Source organism: Coptis chinensis, chromosome 2, assembly GCF_015680905.1.
Source record: "Coptis chinensis isolate HL-2020 chromosome 2, ASM1568090v1, whole genome shotgun sequence".
NCBI classification, from domain to species: domain Eukaryota; kingdom Viridiplantae; phylum Streptophyta; class Magnoliopsida; order Ranunculales; family Ranunculaceae; genus Coptis; species Coptis chinensis.
This window is the reverse complement of record NC_141457.1, coordinates 89430452-89447585: the sequence shown is the minus strand read 5'-3', so window position 1 is coordinate 89447585 and position 17134 is coordinate 89430452. Positions and strand designations below refer to the sequence as shown.

The 17134-nt window shown below is 35.0% G+C and overlaps 2 protein-coding genes and 1 long non-coding RNA gene across 4 annotated transcripts; 2 read left to right on the top strand and 1 right to left on the bottom strand.

The window, feature by feature from the left end:
• Positions 1–353: 353 nt before the first annotated feature.
• LOC147518756 (L10-interacting MYB domain-containing protein-like) lies at positions 354–3006 on the top strand. 2 transcript variants are annotated; one of them, XM_086590506.1, is made up of 3 exons: positions 354–1024; positions 1728–2074; positions 2169–3006. In XM_086590506.1, exons 2-3 carry the CDS (start codon positions 1733–1735, stop codon positions 2448–2450), a joined length of 624 nt encoding a protein of 207 aa, XP_086446632.1. In that variant the 5' UTR covers positions 354–1024; positions 1728–1732; the 3' UTR covers positions 2451–3006. The 2 variants fall into 2 exon arrangements, with proteins under 2 accessions (XP_086446632.1, XP_086446633.1); XM_086590507.1 differs by lacking the exon at positions 354–1024 and having other exon boundaries at positions 1097–2074.
• Positions 3007–7244: 4238 nt separating this feature from the next.
• Positions 7245–7703, bottom strand: LOC147518755 (uncharacterized). The gene has a single exon (XM_086594000.1). The coding sequence runs from the start codon at positions 7701–7703 to the stop codon at positions 7245–7247; it is 459 nt and encodes a 152-aa protein (XP_086450126.1).
• Positions 7704–7838: 135 nt separating this feature from the next.
• LOC147518754 (uncharacterized) lies at positions 7839–9946 on the top strand. The gene is made up of 4 exons (XR_015214122.1): positions 7839–7963; positions 8642–9150; positions 9546–9767; positions 9896–9946. It is a non-coding gene; the product is annotated as an uncharacterized LOC147518754 (long non-coding RNA).
• Positions 9947–17134: the final 7188 nt, after the last annotated feature.

Here is a 17134-nt window from a genome sequence, read left to right as displayed (position 1 = left end):
TTAGTTTACATGTTTGTTACTAACTAATTATTCCTTTGATGTGGTGAAGTGTATGATTAAATCTTAGATTGGGGTATGTTACTATGCATATTAGGTATTTTAGGTCTTTGGTATTAGAATTTAATTCTTTATCACGGGTAGTTCAAGTTCATTTTACAAGAATTCCATTTAATTGAAGTATGTTATTGGACTGATTTTATTGTTGTATATGAGGAGATTATTTTCTAGTTATAATAATCCTTCTTTTCCCTAAACAAAAAAAAAAAATAAGTTATTATAGTTATGATGTGTTGGTCAATTTGATGTATTAACTAAACGAGTTCGCTATGTTGTTTCTGATTAGCATTAAACCGGCTGTTTGGTACAATTGTAACGTTTTTATAAGAAAATGTTATTGGCATGTTCGTTTTATATTATGACGCAGAAACCGTAGATAGTTATAGCGGTTTCAATTTGTGTTTTGGTTACGGTAGAACCGTGGATTGTTGTCAGCGGAGAAGCATGGATAGAACAAAGGGTAGAGAACCCATGTCGCTTTCCTTATCGGAGTGACTTAATCCATTCCTATAGATCTTTACATCTCAATATAGAGGAGAACTACGATTGGCTTGATCCCTAAACGGGTACGTAGGCAGCCACCCGGCTCAGCCGCTTCCATAGGAAAACCCCTAACCCTTTGAAGAACCGGATGTTTTTATATTCTTTTACCGTTGTTTGGTTTGGACATGAAAAATATATAAGTGTGCGTGTTATGCATCGAAAGATTGATTTATCTTGAAGGCTAATGCTTTTCTTGAGTTTATGTTAATCAAGGCACTTACGATGATTTTATAAGCAAACGGTAAGTTTTAGTAAACAGCTAAAGGTACGTGTCAACCTTGTCTTTTGTATTCAATTTCTTTTCAAGTTCATTATTATATATTGACTTCGTATCTAATGTTGATCGTCGGAGTGTAAACGGACAGGGACGAACAGGTCCCTCCATATCGAGATCTATATGGTGAATACATACCAAAGAATCAAGGTGAAACTTCAAGAATCAAAGAAACATCTTAAAAAAAAAAAAGCGGAGGGTTAAGTAACGTTAATACGGTTACAAGTGGTGACTTATTAATTCATTTATTTCTATGTAAATTATTGTAGCTTATATAGCATAACTTTAATTTATATATGAGGTCATGGAGGGTTGTGCATATATGTGAAAGACCGATCTGGGGTATGAGATTTGTTTCGGGGCGCTGCAGCTACTTGATTTAACTGACATTTGTCGAGATGGTTAAGTAGCCGGTGTCACGAATCAATATCTTTAGTAGTTGGGTTTACGGTTGAGGTTTTAATATGATATATGGAAGTGTATTATTTGATTTTCAGGTTATGACAGGTTTTAGGTATATGAAATGTTAATAATACAAAGGAAACTCTGTCGGATTTTTTGTAGAAAAAAATATATGATGGTTTATCGTTGATTTTATATTATTAAGATTTGAACGTCGTCTTATTAACGCCTCGTAATCTTTATTGAAGATTTTGGGGCGTTACAGTTTAGAACCTTATCACTTGACTTTTGTGTGTGTTATTGCTTCATGTATAGTTTAGTTAGTTATTGATTCTACTATAACTTATTGGCAGTTTGCTCATTTATTGGTGTATCGTGCATCTTGCATCTTGTATTCAAATTGATTTTGGTTTATAGAGTCATGACTATGATAAATATTTCTTTCATTTAGAACAAATGGAAAAGGAGATGAAGAATGTTCAAGTCCCTTCAAGTAAAAGGACCAATTGGACAGCACCAATGGATCGATATTTTGTTAAGCTGATGGTGGATCAAGTACACGACGGGCAATACCTTGATGGTCAGTTTAGCAAACATGCTTGGAGGCAAATGGAGGAGAAATTTAAAGCTAAATTTGGACCTTCTTTTACAACTAAACTTCTAAAGAATCATTATCGAGCGTTGAAGAAGAACTACAATTGTATAAAGACTATTCTAAGTGAGAGTGGATTTGGTTGGGATAATGAGAGAGAAATGGTTTATGATGATCATGATCATGTTTGGGATAATTATATCAAGGTACTTTCCTAGTCCTTTAATTCAATATAAGAACCTACTATTTTTTCTTAGCAAAAAAATAATTAGAGACCCTTATATACTTATGATTATGCAGGCCCACCCAGAATTTAATATGTGGAGAACTAAATTTATGTCTGGCTATGAGGACTTATGCATTGTTTTTGGTGATGGGGGTACCACTGGAAAGTATAGTCGTGCGCTTGAAGAGAAAGATGTGACCAATGAAAAATCTAGTGCGACGAATGCGGAAAATTTGAATGGAGAAGGGTCTCAAAGTCCAATTCTTGCTGGTGGTGGTCTAGGTTTTGATACTCAAGAACCTATAGACTTAGATAATGAAGTTAAAACTCCCAAACCGCCTAAAAGAAGTCGATAAACAACACCATCAAGCTCTCATAATGCTAAAAAACCAGGAAAAACCACTAAAGAGGGTATGGTAGAGGCAATTCATGGCATGGCAACTGCAATTACTGAAATGGCTCGTAATAAGAAGAAAGAAGTTCATGATTCTAGTGTTGAACTTACACAAGAAGCAAAGTTGATTGCTGAATTAGAAAATGTGCCTGGGCTTGATAACTTAGCTTTCATGCAAGTTTTAGAGCTCCTTGAGGATGAGAAAAAAGCAAGGGTGTTCATGGGATTAAGGGTGGAGAGGCGAAGAGAATGGTTGTTATTTCATCTTCAGAAAAACTAATTTAGGATGTACGTGGGAACTAAAGTGGTGATCCATTTTTATGTATGTTGCTGAAAATGTGTATTTTGTTGGGGATCATTAAGTGCTTTAGTTTTTATAAGTGAGATTTAGAACGTGGGGACTAATGTGGTGATCTATTTTGTATGGTGCTAAAAATATATATTTTGTTGGGATTATTTGTTTAATATATATGAAGAATGTAATAGTGATACTTATTTTGAATGACTTATATTGCCAAGTGCTTTTGTTTGTTTAGATTTATATTTATTTGGACTTTTCTTATCATGTGCATTTCATTTCATATTTATTTAAAGTATACACATAAAATGAAGAAAGAATAACTTACTGCTAATATGTTGTTCATGATAAACAAATTACAGTGTCTACCAAACATTATACAAGTTAAAACTGTGACAGAATAATTGAGGACCAAACAGCTTCAAGACTAATCATCTTTATGTAGTACATCTGCAGAATTGGAACACCTAATCAGTGTTAAGTAATACAAAATCTTCTGCGGCCAAACAGAGCCTTAGAGATTCTGTTGGTTAATTCTTAAATATAATAATTGTGTGCCTGATTGCATCTTAAAACATATAAACATTAATAGTAATAGAGTTCTACTAAAAAACTACATTACCAGTAATAAAGACTTATGAAAACTGTAAGATTTAGTTAGAGATTCTGTTGGGTTTAATTTTGTGCCCGAGTCTGATCAAGTTGGACATTCAGGTGTGATTTGTGCATATCTATAAACTCTTACTCTCTTTAGTCTTTATCAACCAAAATAGTGAAGTTAACAGCAAAGGAAACGATTTACCAAAAAAAAAAAAAAGTAAAGGAACCAAAGTGTAAGATAATCGAGTCTTGCATTATTCCGATCCACTATTTCCTTTTTTAGGGGAAAAAGAAATGATAACTATGTACATATTAAGTACACCCAACTTCACACTCCTCTTCTAATCAACATGCTATAATGCACTTACTAACAGTCCAACACTACAATTAACCTTAGAACTACTAGCATCAGACAATAACTAAGGAAAGATCAATCAATTAAGTAAATTACATTGTCTACTCTTGGATGAATCACATGTCGTCAATAATTTGATACTGAACATTTCAACAGCAGAATTCGGATGTCAAGTCCTAAAATGTTGGCATCTCTTTCTCTTTTAAGTTGTCTTGTTTCTACAGGCCAGCAATCAACCAAGCTTCCAAATCCTGATCTTTCTCCCCCACCTCCAAGCCTTCCAACTGCAATATCTAATGTGGAATCACCTAAGACCTGGTCATTAAGCAACTAAGACATTCCTTTTGTGTTTCTTGTTTAGGTTAAGAAACATGGATTATTAAATATATCATCGTCTCCAACAGACCAAAAAAACCACTGGGAAAAAAAATGGAAATACAAACAATATAAACACCAAAATCATTAACTTCATAATAGTGGTAGATTAAGAATTCATATAGAAAACCAAGCAAAAAAGCTACACCACTTAAAGCAACAAAGAAGTTGTAGTCAATCAACTACCCAATATCCCCCATATGGTTCTCCTGCATTAAAGAAGACCAAAAGCATAGTAAGGATAAGTTATTAAAAAGTTAAAAAACACCATAAAGTATTTTTTGTTTGAAATACAGTACCTTCCTCAGATTGCTTGAAAAACTTCTTTATACACAATGTTCTGTGTATATCCTTTTGGCTCATCGTCTTCCCTTTTGATTAGAAATTTTAGCCCCTGTTTAGATGTCGTTCTCGAAACAGCAACATATAACTGCCCATGTGTGAAAATTGGACGTGGTAAATAAACACCAACATGGTTGAAAGTTTGTCCCTGACTCTTGTTTACAGTCATTGCATAACACACTTTGATGGGGAATTGTTTCCTCTTGAATACAAACGACCACTTTGTGTCAGTTGGAGATAGGACAATTCTTGGAATATAGACAGGTTCACCTATGTTTGTACCTGTAATTATGAATTTGCTTATATGATTGTAAAGTTCCAAATATAATTGAATAAAAGAATATTTACTGGATCACGTATTTTTGTACCCGTTATAATTTTTGCTTCAATAACTTTGGATCCCATCCTTGTCACAATCAACCTAGTTCCATTGCAAAGCCCCGTACTCTGATTCAAATTCCACATTAACATTATAGGAACACTAACTTTCAGCTCAATGTTATGGTTTGGTAATCCAGAAAACTGAAGTGTATTCAAAAATTCTGTAGGAAAGAGAACGTCCTATTCAGCAGACTTTCTTGTAAAACAACGAAGTAATAAGATAATAAAAGTTAAATTTTGTAAAAGAAAAACAATTATTTATATAACTACTTTTTTAACGTGCTAACCTTCTATAGGACAAAGTGTGTCTGCACTCAAGTAACTCTGTAAATCTCCTGGAAGTGATGAAATAATGTATGAGTTGATTTCATCATCAACTGTTTCATTCTTGGAGGCCAAGATGCTTCTTTCCTTGAGGTACTTTACATAACCGTGATTGTTTGCAAACTTTGGATAAATATTTGAAACAATATCTTTAATTGAGTCTTCTGATTCAGGAATAAGAAAATCATCTGGAATCTGTATCAATGTTGGCTCAATATCGTTCTCCATAGAAATTGTTGGCAACTTTCCGTCTCCTAGATCTAGAACCCATTTGCTGAAATCTTCTATAGAGCTAGCTGTTTTTGGATCAACATTGTCACTTTTTAATCTCTTGTTTTGCGTTAGATGAAAAACTTTACATTCTCCCCAAATTTTAGACCTGTCAAATATAATTAAAGATGGCAAAATTTAAAATTGCTCAAGGTTACTAAATGAATTATTTGATAAAATTAAGATTGTTTGATATATTCAAAATGGTACCTGTTTATTGAAGCGTCAACAATGTCACCTCTTTTACCCCTTGGAATAACTGGCAAAATCTGTCTGAAGTCTCCACCCATTAAAAATGTTTTGCCTCCAAAATATTTGTTATTTTCATCCATTACGTCTTTTAAAGTTCTGTCGACAGCTTCGAATCCGTGCCTATGAGTCATTGGAGCTTCATCCCATAAAATAAAATCTGCTTTTTGTATTACCTTCACCAGTTCTTCATCTTTTGAGATTTTGCATGTCGACTTTTCACTGATAGGAATTTCAATATTGAACCTAGAATGTGTTGTTCGCCCACTTGGTAGGAGTAGTGATGCTATTCCAGAAGAGGCAACTGCAAGAACAATTTTACCTTCAGATCTTAGCTTTGAGATGATAGTTTTGTACAGATACGTCTTTCCGATTCCTCCACTGCCGTAAACAAAAAATACACCTCCATTCTGTGAATATACTGCTTGGGTGATTGACTGAAATACTTCACGCTGCTTAGTATTAAGGACTTCATGCATTCTAATGTATTCATCACGTAGTGAACGACAATCATAGTCAAGTTCTCCTGCGATCATTCTATTACCAACTAGCATCTGGTCTTTCATATTTGGAAATGGGAAGTCATTGACCTTTGCCAAAGTTTTACCTCTTCTGAGCATGATTTTTTCAATCTCGCATAGAGTGTAGTTCTTTATTTTCTCTTCTGATAAAATCAATGCCTGATTTCCATTGATTCTTCTATGCTGAAATAACATGTCGTCTCCTAGTGCCTGGTGATGTTTTTCCCATAGTTTTTCAGGAAATGATATCTCGCACATCAACATTAGCGTCACAAACAGCTCACGCAATGCTTTAGGACATAACCATCCGCTAGCTTCTTTAAGCGCATCATCCCACTCTTTGTTATCATCGAGCAAACCTAGTGCCTGGCAGGTAAATTTAATTGAACAATTAAATATGTATATTTTAAAATTAAAGTTCATCATATATTAACTTCAGGAGTTTGTAAATTAACTTTAAGAGTTTGAAATGCGTTCTTATCATATTATTGTACATTCAGAAGTGAGGCATATCTTAACATGGTTTATATTAACTTTGTAAGTGGTTTAAAACTACGTTTAAAGAAAGAATATTATTATAGTATTATGACTAACGCTAATACAATGTTGATAATTTAATTTCAAAATAGACAACAGGAAAAAACAAATCTAAGTGTGTATGTGTGTATGTGTTTCCTAAGTTTATTTGTAAAAATGATTTTAAGTTTTACAGAACCTATGCAATAATGATATACGAAAAGAAAATTTCATAAGTTACCTCACACGCTGCTTTGAAAGTAGGATAAATAGTTCCATTGATTGTTCTGATTTCTTCAGAACTTCTAGGACCTTTGACAATATTAAGCAACATCTATAGGTAAAATCTCTCCCCTGATATAGGGTGAGCATAGTAAACACGGCCGATCTTTCTTTTACCCTTTCCCTGTCTGGGAGTCCACACTCTGTCATTGACTTGCCAAACCCATTTAGTGGGAAATTCCATATAAGTAAGTTCTCTAGCAGATGGATACTTGGCATTGGCTTTAAACCATTCTGTAAATTTCATTTTTGAAGCTTTCTCGCGTTTGATGACTTCTCTGGTAAATCATTGTCACCGTAGTAGACAATTTGTTCTCCTTCAAGATGAAATGGCAACCTCTCTACGCTTGGGTCTCTGTATTGAATTTCAAAGTTCAATAATCTCCAACATGCTTCAGAAGCAGAAAAATAACGACAATCAAGAAAACGTCCAACTTCGTCCACATCTCGAATGATTTGCTTCCCCGTGTCTACATCTGTTGCGACATTCTCAACAATAAAAGTAGTGGCTCTATCTTTGCCCTTGTTAATATATTTGAAAAGATAATTTATCGACCTTGCCTTATTACAATGCTCAACATTTATGTGTGCTTGAAATTTAACACACAAATCGACATTATGTGGTATTACCCACCTATTGTCCAGTTCCTCAATCTTATCAAACACTTTAATAGTGACTTTACGACCGTTGTTTCTTCTCATATAAACGGTGAATTCATTGTGATCAATTGTAGTATCACTGCAAAAATCCTTCGGATAGTGTTTAGAACATTTATTTTCCAACATACATGGCGATCTTGGATTTTTATCTCCACAGGGTTCGTGCATCATAAACTATGTAACTGCTGCATGTGCAACTTTATCTTCTGGGTCTGGAAGCTCGGCTGATATTAACTTATTTATCTGAGCAGGAGTCTTGGGCTTGGAACCATTATCCAAGAAAAGCAATATATGAGCATGAGGTAATCCTCTCTTCTGAAACTCTATTGTTTATATTGCTGCAAAAACAAAGAAAAGACAATAAAAGAATTTAAGGTAAGCTTTTCATATAAGAAAAGATCATTCAATCCAACAGGGCATTAACTGCCAAATTATGCAAAAAAGTTATCTTTTTGGAAACTATAAGAAAGTATGGATTTTAGTATAGCATCTATTTTGAGTATGATACTGCAAAGTAAGTCCTAGGCAAAATGGGGAACTCTCAAATCACCGTCTGGCTTGGTAAATAGTTAAACATGTGGCTGCAATCAGCCAAGGTGCAATAGAAACATGGATTCTATAGGTCATCTACCTTCTCAATAATGTCTAAACAGTTAACACAAAAAAGTTTTTTAGATGCAATAGCAACCCATACGTCGCATGAACATTGGCCTCCCGAACCCATGGAATGTTTCCTAAACACCCCTTCCATAGGCTTTTGCTAGTATTCCTACACACATTCATCAGATACTTTCTCATCTATTTCTTGAGTAGTTCAGAAACTCCATCTACCCTGTAGCAAAATGAACAATATCGATACTTTTAATTGCTCCCAGGGACCAGCCAGTCTTGTCCCACCCGGTTTTGTTGTATTTGCCTAAATGAATATGCAGCTCATGGAGCATGTCCTCGAGATTTATATACTATTTTAACTATTGCAGGCCTATCTATGCGAAGGTGATGCTTTCTTGGCCTTGTAGGAAGACAGTGCAGCTGAAAATTCATACACAGTAGCTTTGCAGATTGATCCATCTATTCGTCGATCTAAATCATTCAAGGTTATAGTCAATTTTTTGGCAGTAGATAAGTTCAGTTCAAGTGCATTTGTTGTTTAAGACATCTATCCAACAATATAGTTTGTATAATGGATAATCTGATTTTGGGAATTGATTATAATATGAAGTCATACACTTGTAGGGTGAATCCACCCACATACTTTGCATCTTGCAAATACAATTTGTCTATTTGACAGTTGGCTTTTACCAAATAATTGCTTGGAAGGTGTTTTAGTTCTTATGACTATTTCTGCAGGCTTGGGTCACGAAGCTTCAAGATAAACTAACTGCTACAGATATGGCTTCTTAACTTCGATATTGACTGAAACCTCTTTAAATACCTTTTAAGGATATGAGACAAAGGAAAGGCAAGATGCTGAATTTCCATTATCTAGGTATTTTTTGCTTTAATCTTGTTTAATTTTGGTATTCTTTTTTCTTGTAGACTAACTTGAGGCGTATGCTGCTTTCTTACTTGTAACTTGTAAGTATGATATATTAGTGGTGATGTTGAAAAAGGCTGAAGCCCCATATTTTTAGCTTTCAATAGATACACTGAAGAGCCTTTACGTTAGGGAAATATCCCTTAACGATCACAGTTGTCCTTTCGGATGCAACTGTGGGCGTAAGACATGCTTTCGAGGACATTATTTTACTGTTCCAGAAACTCATAGTTGACAAAACCCTTGGCTTTTATCTCTGCTGAAAGTAGTGGAACTGAGCAATTAGTTATGTTCTGGAATTTTTTCATCCTTAGATCTTCTTCTAACTTGTGTTTACTGTATGATAGGTTGATGCAGTAGATCCAAAGAGTAGGCACAAAGGAAAGCTCGAGACAGAAAACTTACTACAATCGAGAGATGTGAACTGGACTTCAATAAGATCGGTCTACATTTATGGCCCTTTGAACTACAACCCAGTTGAGGAATGGTTCTTTCACAGATTTAAAGCTGGTTGTCCAATTCCAGTCCCGAATTCAGGGGTTCAAATAACGCAACTTGGCCATGTTAAGGTTAAAAGATTAAAATCTTTATGTAAAGTATAATGTACAATTCAAATTTACAACTATAGCTACTTCTTATTTTATTTTTATTTAATTCTTAAATTTCTGACACATTCAACTGTGGAAACACATTATAGGATTTGGCCACTGCCCTTATTCAGGTTCTTGGTAATGAGAAAGCAAGCAAGCAAACAGGGAAAAAGTTTTAAAAAAAAAAAAAAAAAACATTGTACTGTTTTGTGTTTGGTTGGGGTGTGTGTGTGTGGCGCTACATGAATGCTAAGTCCATGGTTATTTATGTTGTTTTCTATGCTAAGTCAGGATAGTGTAGGAGCTTGACTAAATGTGTTTGAGTTAGAACATATTTATTGTTTAACTTTTCAAAAGTAGGGTCAAAGATAGAAAGGTGCTCATATGTGCTCAAGATGATTAGCTTATTAGATGCATCGTTAGATTGTCTTGAAGCATGCTTGATGAATAAGTTGAATGTCAGTGTTGTTCACCATGTAGTTCACATTTTAGAGTTTTTGCATTGTATTAAATGATATCCTGCAAATTAAGTTTTTCAGTCTGCTTATTTTCCCAAAGTCTATTTTTCTTCTTTCTAGGTCTTTAATTGAGAGAGGTTCATTTTGCTTTTTATTCTTTTCATTGTGCATTTCCTTAACCATTGTACATCAGTAATTTGTACTCTACTGATCTATCACTTGAAGCCATTCACTTAGGTAGTCATCTTTCTTTTCAATTTAAGTTGATTTTTCACTTGAAGTGTCAGAGAGTTTTGACATAATAAAGATCCCTAATATGTCACTTCTGTTTTTTTTCAAAGACATAAGCAGGCAACCTTACATATCAGGAAATCTCACAACTTTTAATTTTACAAAGGACGAAGCTGCCAACTCCAAGCAATCCTATAAATGGCAAAGGGTATTGCTTAAAGTGATCAGAGAAGCACTTGCAGGAGATCAAGCACAAAATATTGATCCTAAAGTGGTAATGTTCGTTATTGGGATTAATTAGGTACTCTTTTATGATTTAAGGGTAGGGAATCTTTTATGTGTAGATAACGATGTCCATTACAGGGGAGGTTGTAAATCTTTCCATGTTAAGGTCGAAAAGTTCATGAGTTATTCTGTAGTGCAACTGGTATTCTGGTATGGGAACTGAAATAACATCTTCAGATCTTCCTAATATCTATTTTTCTAACAAGGCTTATACTTAAATCATCTTTCTAAGACATTTTTACTAGATGTAAGTTGAGAGCATCAAGGCAAAGGAAAATCATCAGTAAGTGCTTTGATTTTTTTTTTTTTTTTTTTTTTTTTTGGTCATTCACTTCAATGTTTTAATAAAGCTGAACATATATCCTAAATAGCATATACACTGGAAAATAGACATGTATCATCAATTTTTTCCAAAAGCTATATGTTATGTTGTGCTGGATTAGGTATAAAAAGGTTTTTATTTATTTATTATAATGTAGTAAGGCGATGTGTTTCACAAAAATAGAATACAACTGAACATGAATTAAGTATTTTTTTACTTTGACATTTAAAACTTATGTGAAAACATTTAAACATAAAGACTGGCCTGCCCAAGCTTTACCAAAATGTTTACGCCGTTGCAAATCAGTCATTAACTCATGCAGTTTTATTTCAAATACCCGAGCAACAATATCAAGGACATCTTCAAGTTTTAGTCCCTTAGAAACCTTGTCCAATGCCATTTGAATTTCAGGCCACTTGGGGTTGCAAGTAAATGTGGTGAAAATGTCAGGAGTTCCAGCCCATCTGGAAATGGCTATGGCATCCTGATAATTTTGTACCATATATCTTGGACCACTTGTAAAAGACTATGGTAAAACTAATCATTTGTCATTATAAATTCATTTTTAAAACTTGTGAGTGAGTTTTGGGGATTTCAATAGACTTAATTACTTGTAAAAGATGATGGTAAAACTAATCGCCTACCAACAAATGCAGGTTTAGTGTCCCCAGAAACAACAGCATCAACCAAACCTTGGTACAATTCTGCACGAATAGTATGTTGGTTATTTCTAACCCATGAAAGCATCATCTCCTCAACAGCAGTGTATACATCTACCCAAAAATGTAGCTTCAATCGTTTACTTTTGACTATTGTTAGCCCTTCATTTCCTCTCATTTGCATTCTAAATGCATAGTACTCTCTCATGGTAACATGTTGTCTTTTACCCACTTTACTACCATTTCTGTACTTGGTTTCAGGCACATATCCACCAACTCCGTCAAGAAATAAGATAGGGTATTGCATTGACATAAAACTTAGAAAAGTTTCATCAATTCTCTTTAAGCCGTATCCTTTCTTGTCAACAATAATGTCACAGTGACTTTGAGATTCATCTCCATTACCTACAATGAGAGCAGCTACCTCATTAGAAGTTGGTAAGTTGTAGAGCCTTCCATCAGTTCCTTTTATGCTAATGAGTCTTATACTAACATCAGCGGTTTCAGATTCTTCAAAACGATCTCTCGCCATTCTGTAAGTCTCAGCTATTTTGTTGTTTTCATTTAACATGCTAATGAGCCCTGCTATAATGTTTGGATCCAACGATTTCTTCTTTTCAATCTTTTTACTAAAAGAGTTCAATCTGTTTTGTACTTCGTTACATGTATCATATATGTATAACTATCCAAATTTAGGAGTCTGGCCTGGCACAAAGGGAAAAAACCAAATTAACTCGTAAAGAACATGTAAAAACAGAATAATTACGAAAATTCAAATGGCTAATTATTTGCTCCATTTTTCATTGAAGAAAATCATATCTACAGAAAAAATCTAATATCCTAGCCAATCAAAAAAAATCTAATATACTAATATCTAAGAAATCTAATATTTTGAAATATTTTGAAGAGGGTATTGTACTTCATTGGTTGTATCATATATGTATAACTACCCAAATTTAGGAGGTGTACCTAGAATTGGTAGCAGGGAACCAATTTTGTGGTGATTTTGTCCGCTGATCTTAAAAACATATGGTCCCCCACCATTGTTTATTTTTTTATCAACCACTCCCCCAGTTGATGTGAAATCAAACATTGTGTTATACGCCCTCATGTTTTCTCTGTAATTTGTAGACATTGAACCACCTTCAGAATCTAGTAGCTGGTTTAGGAATGGAGGTGCATCAACTAAAAGAGGAAGCTGAACTTTTCCATGGAGGCAACATATTCCAAACTCTGGTTTCTTGGTCTGCTTTGTTCTACCAACCCTTTCTTCATACCAAAGTATTGCTCCACAAAATGAACACATAGACTTTGGCTCTCCAAAATTCCAGGCTTCTTGACAATTTCCTGTGTTAAACATAAACATATAAATTTGTTTAGGAATTTTTATCATAATACAAAATTAAAATATATTGAAAATCTTACTTTTATGTTCAGTTTCATTTGATATGTCTTATTCATCACCATCTGATTCACTACTCCTCATTTGTGAATAATAATCTTCGTCTAATGATACAAACTCATTAAACTCAACAACAACGGATTTTTTCCTCTTATTCTTCAGGTCAGCTCTTTTTTGCTTGGAAATTGGTTTCATTAATTCATTTCTTTCCTAATTTTGCATACACTCAACACCAAGAGGCCTTTTCCTTTTTTTTCGCTAAATAACTCATTCAATTAGATCGATTAAGTTTACATTCTGCTTTGCTTAAAACTGGATAAGTGCCTGCAAAATCAATCAATTAGTGTTTTTCTGCCGCAATATTTGTGCTAGTGTATAACACAACTCAACAAAGAGGAGAGGGTATATGAATTGATATCAGGTAGACTCATTTTCACGGCAGATTAGATTTAGAACAATAACAATCAGGATTCACTTAAGCATGGTAGAGAGCCTGAAGTTAAATCAAAAGCATGAAATTTTTGAAATGGAAACACTTTTAGTGTTTTCATCACATTCAATAAGCTTTTGACCCTTTACTTGCTATCCTGTAACTCATTAGGTTATTCTTTTAAGTATTAACATTAGTGTTGGCCATAGCTAGAATTTATGTTTCATTAGATTTGGAAAATAGAGATTCCATGACAATGTTCAATAGATCAAAAATGGCTGTTAATGCATGTTTCTGTTTTCATACACAAAGACAGTACATATGCATGTGCAAAAATGTCAATAGAATGAGTTCGTTTGGGCTGGTTGCAAATAATGCTAGAATCATCAAGAGGTATTGGGTACCATCACAACTTCACAACCACAGAGAAAAGCCCAGATCAAAGAGTGGAGGTGTAGAGTCAAATAGAATAGTAGGTAAGCATAGAGAAGGTTAGGTTATACCTCATAAAAACGTGAAGATGTGGCATACCGTATAGCATAATAATTATTATAAAATCATTCCATTTCCAATTCAGTTGATTTAAACTTAAAGCTTTCATATCGGAAAACTAAAGAAAAATAAAATAAAACAATCTAATAGTTTATGCTGAAAAAATAGAGCAAGCACTGTCTGTTTGACATTTACTTTCATAATATAAGGAATATGTGTGATTATTATTGTTATTATCAGTGTGTGTGTGCTTATCTAGCACTTCAAGGTTTTTCGCAGACTCAAGGGACAACAACATGTTAAATTCTAGGCATGTTTTTGCTTGAAATACTTTACCGCTGCATACCTTTCCCCACAGAGTGAATATAGGTATTAAGAATATTGAATCAATGCCTATTTTTTTCCTTTGATTTTATTCTTGTCCTTCTTGCTGCTCTAGGTTTTGCTCTATTTTTTGATGCTCTACCACTGGTTGAAGCACGCTTTGATGTTCCTTTTGATACCATTGAAGCTATACAGTTTAGAGTTTTAAGAAAGTTGAGTTTGATATAAGAAGTTGAGTTTTTGGTTTAGTAGGTTTTAGGAATTCAAAATCTAACTCAGCTGCTAGGTTTGAGAGTTTTAAGAAATAAGAAGTGGAGTTTTTGGTTTAGTAGGTTTTAGGAATTTTGTTTTATTAGGATTCGTAGAGTTTTAAGAAATAAGAAGTTGAGTTTGTAAGTGTGTTTTGATATTTGAGGAGGCCCAAATAAATACAAAATAAACGAAGGAGTCTATGAGTCATTAATAACTTTTTGTGAAAGTCGTCGTTCTAATACAATACTAATTTCATGGATGTATTAAATTAGTACGTACACCCTCACCCTGACAAACTATGCATTATTTGCATGAGAGCATTCTTCTTTTGCGCAACTGTACAAAGTTTCATTTAGTAAAGATGGGAATATTACTTACTTTGTTGTGCCATAGCTAGGGATTCCATAAACTACACTTACCAAGTCATTATTTATCAGACTCGTGATTCTTGTGTATCAACAGGACCTTTTGTTATACCTTATGACTACCACATAAGTATGTTCCTGTTGACATTTTATATTGATCAAGTTCTGAAACCTACTTAACCCCACAACTTGCAAATGCTCCCAACTTTACTTTAATTACATATTCAAAGGGTCATTTTTAGATTTTCTTAGGCCGCAGCCAAGTTACTACATCAAGAAAAATATCAGGCAGATAAAACTTTGCACATCTTGTTTATCGACATCGACGTTTCATTTCCTTCCTGTTTTCAGCAATCATCAGTACGTTATATGTTTCCATGATGTCAAGCATCTCAATAGTCAGCCCTTTCTTCTATAGCCTACCTATTGAATTAAGTCAGTGAGCAGGCGTGCGAATCCCCTTAGTCAATCAATCAGCCAGCAGGCGAGGAATCTAATTCCATAGGGATTGAATATGGAGCTTGGCGGGAGATTTCTTGTTTCTTTTCTTTTGTCTGTTAGCCATAGCTTGCAAAGGGCTTCCTGTGGGTTCAGTGGAGGCAGCATCCGTACGGCCAGGCCACTTGGTTCAGCCTAACTTCCTTCCGTGGTTAGGGCAGGGGAAAAGGAATACGTGGAGAGTGCAACCGCTCAATCTGAGCGAAAGAAGGCATCAGCCGCTTAGGTACAGAAGGGCAAAAGCTTCTCTATTAGCACGGGCCTATCAGCTCTTCCTTAATACAATTGTTTTTTTCTTAAATGCATTAGCCACGCGACTTGCAAAGGGCTTTCCTGTGGGTTCGAGTGGAGGCAACATCCAAATCTTTACGGATGGTGGCCAACTTCGAGGATCTAGATTCGGGGCTTGCTTAAAAGCTTCGCCGATAGGCGCAATAGTTTCATCAAAAATCCCGCTTGATTCCACGGACTTGGGAGAAACTCTACAGATTTGTGAAGTATCTCCCGCAACTTGCGATCCTCAACAAAACTCTCGCGGCACCCACCGGGGCGGTCGCGGCTTCAACTGTGTCATCTGGAATTCCTTCACTTCTAACCTGAAAAAAAAAACTTTTTCAACCAAATGCAGCTCTTTGAGAACATCTTGAGTCTCCATTCTCTCAGTAATTAGTTCCTCTGAACATTTTACTCCGATTCTAATTAAGACACTCAGGCATCCTTTGATTTGATTTCTTGGAATGCCATCTTCAATATGACTTTCATTGGATAGCATGTGCATATCTGCGATGTCCAACACCCGTATCCAGAGATGATGTAGTTGGAGAAAGGGATTGTCATAACCTTTATTCTGCTTGGTCGAAAGTGATGACGGATAAGGACGACTTCAACTTGGATGTCCCAAAGAACATTAGCATTATCGTGCCTTTGTAGCTAACATATCCGGGGACGGGCAACAACAGAGAATTCACCTATAAAACACCATCGGTAATGCATTTGTCTACCAGCGATTTCGATAAGCTTCTCTATACTTTGTGTCTTCTCCCCCATCTTTGTGCGGCAAAGATCGCTATGGCGCTGTTCAACCCTCTTCGTTTTGGTGTTTCTTTCTTCCCGAACATGGAAGCGAGTGCAGCTTCTTCTCTTTCATAAATGAAGCACTCTCGGTTGTTGCTCCCAATGTTTCAGAATATGAGGTTGATGTTATAGCGGCTTCATGCAGCATTGATTCATTGTGCTTTCATGAACTTTTGCAAGATTTGCACGCGTTTGGATGTATTCTTATCACTTTTCCTCTTTGCTTCATCTCTCTCTCTCCCACATTCTTTACTGCCTGTTTTGGGAACACCGGGATGATCAATGAGAGAACCATTCTTTACTAAAATAGAGAAAATAATAAAATGATCAATTCTTCCATGAACATGGAAAGCGTGAGATGCGCTTCTTCTCTTTTCGAAATGAAGCTCTCTCGATTCTTTGCTCCCAATGTTTCAGAATATGAGGTTGATGTTATAGCAGCTTCACATAGCACTAATTCATTGTGCTCGCGAACTTTTGCAAGCTTTGTATAGTTGGAGAAAGGGATTGTCATAACCTTTATTCAGCTTGGTCGAGTGATGACGGATAAGGAC

Coding starts and splice junctions, on each gene's coding strand:
- LOC147518756 (XM_086590506.1), top strand. CDS start 1,733: ATGGAAAAGGAGATGAAGAATGTTCAAGTCCCTTCAAGTAAAAGGACC. Junction 2,075..2,168: donor TTTGGGATAATTATATCAAG/GTACTTTCCTAG, acceptor ATGATTATGCAG/GCCCACCCAGAATTTAATAT.
- LOC147518755 (XM_086594000.1), bottom strand. CDS start 7,703: ATGAGAAGAAACAACGGTCGTAAAGTCACTATTAAAGTGTTTGATAAG.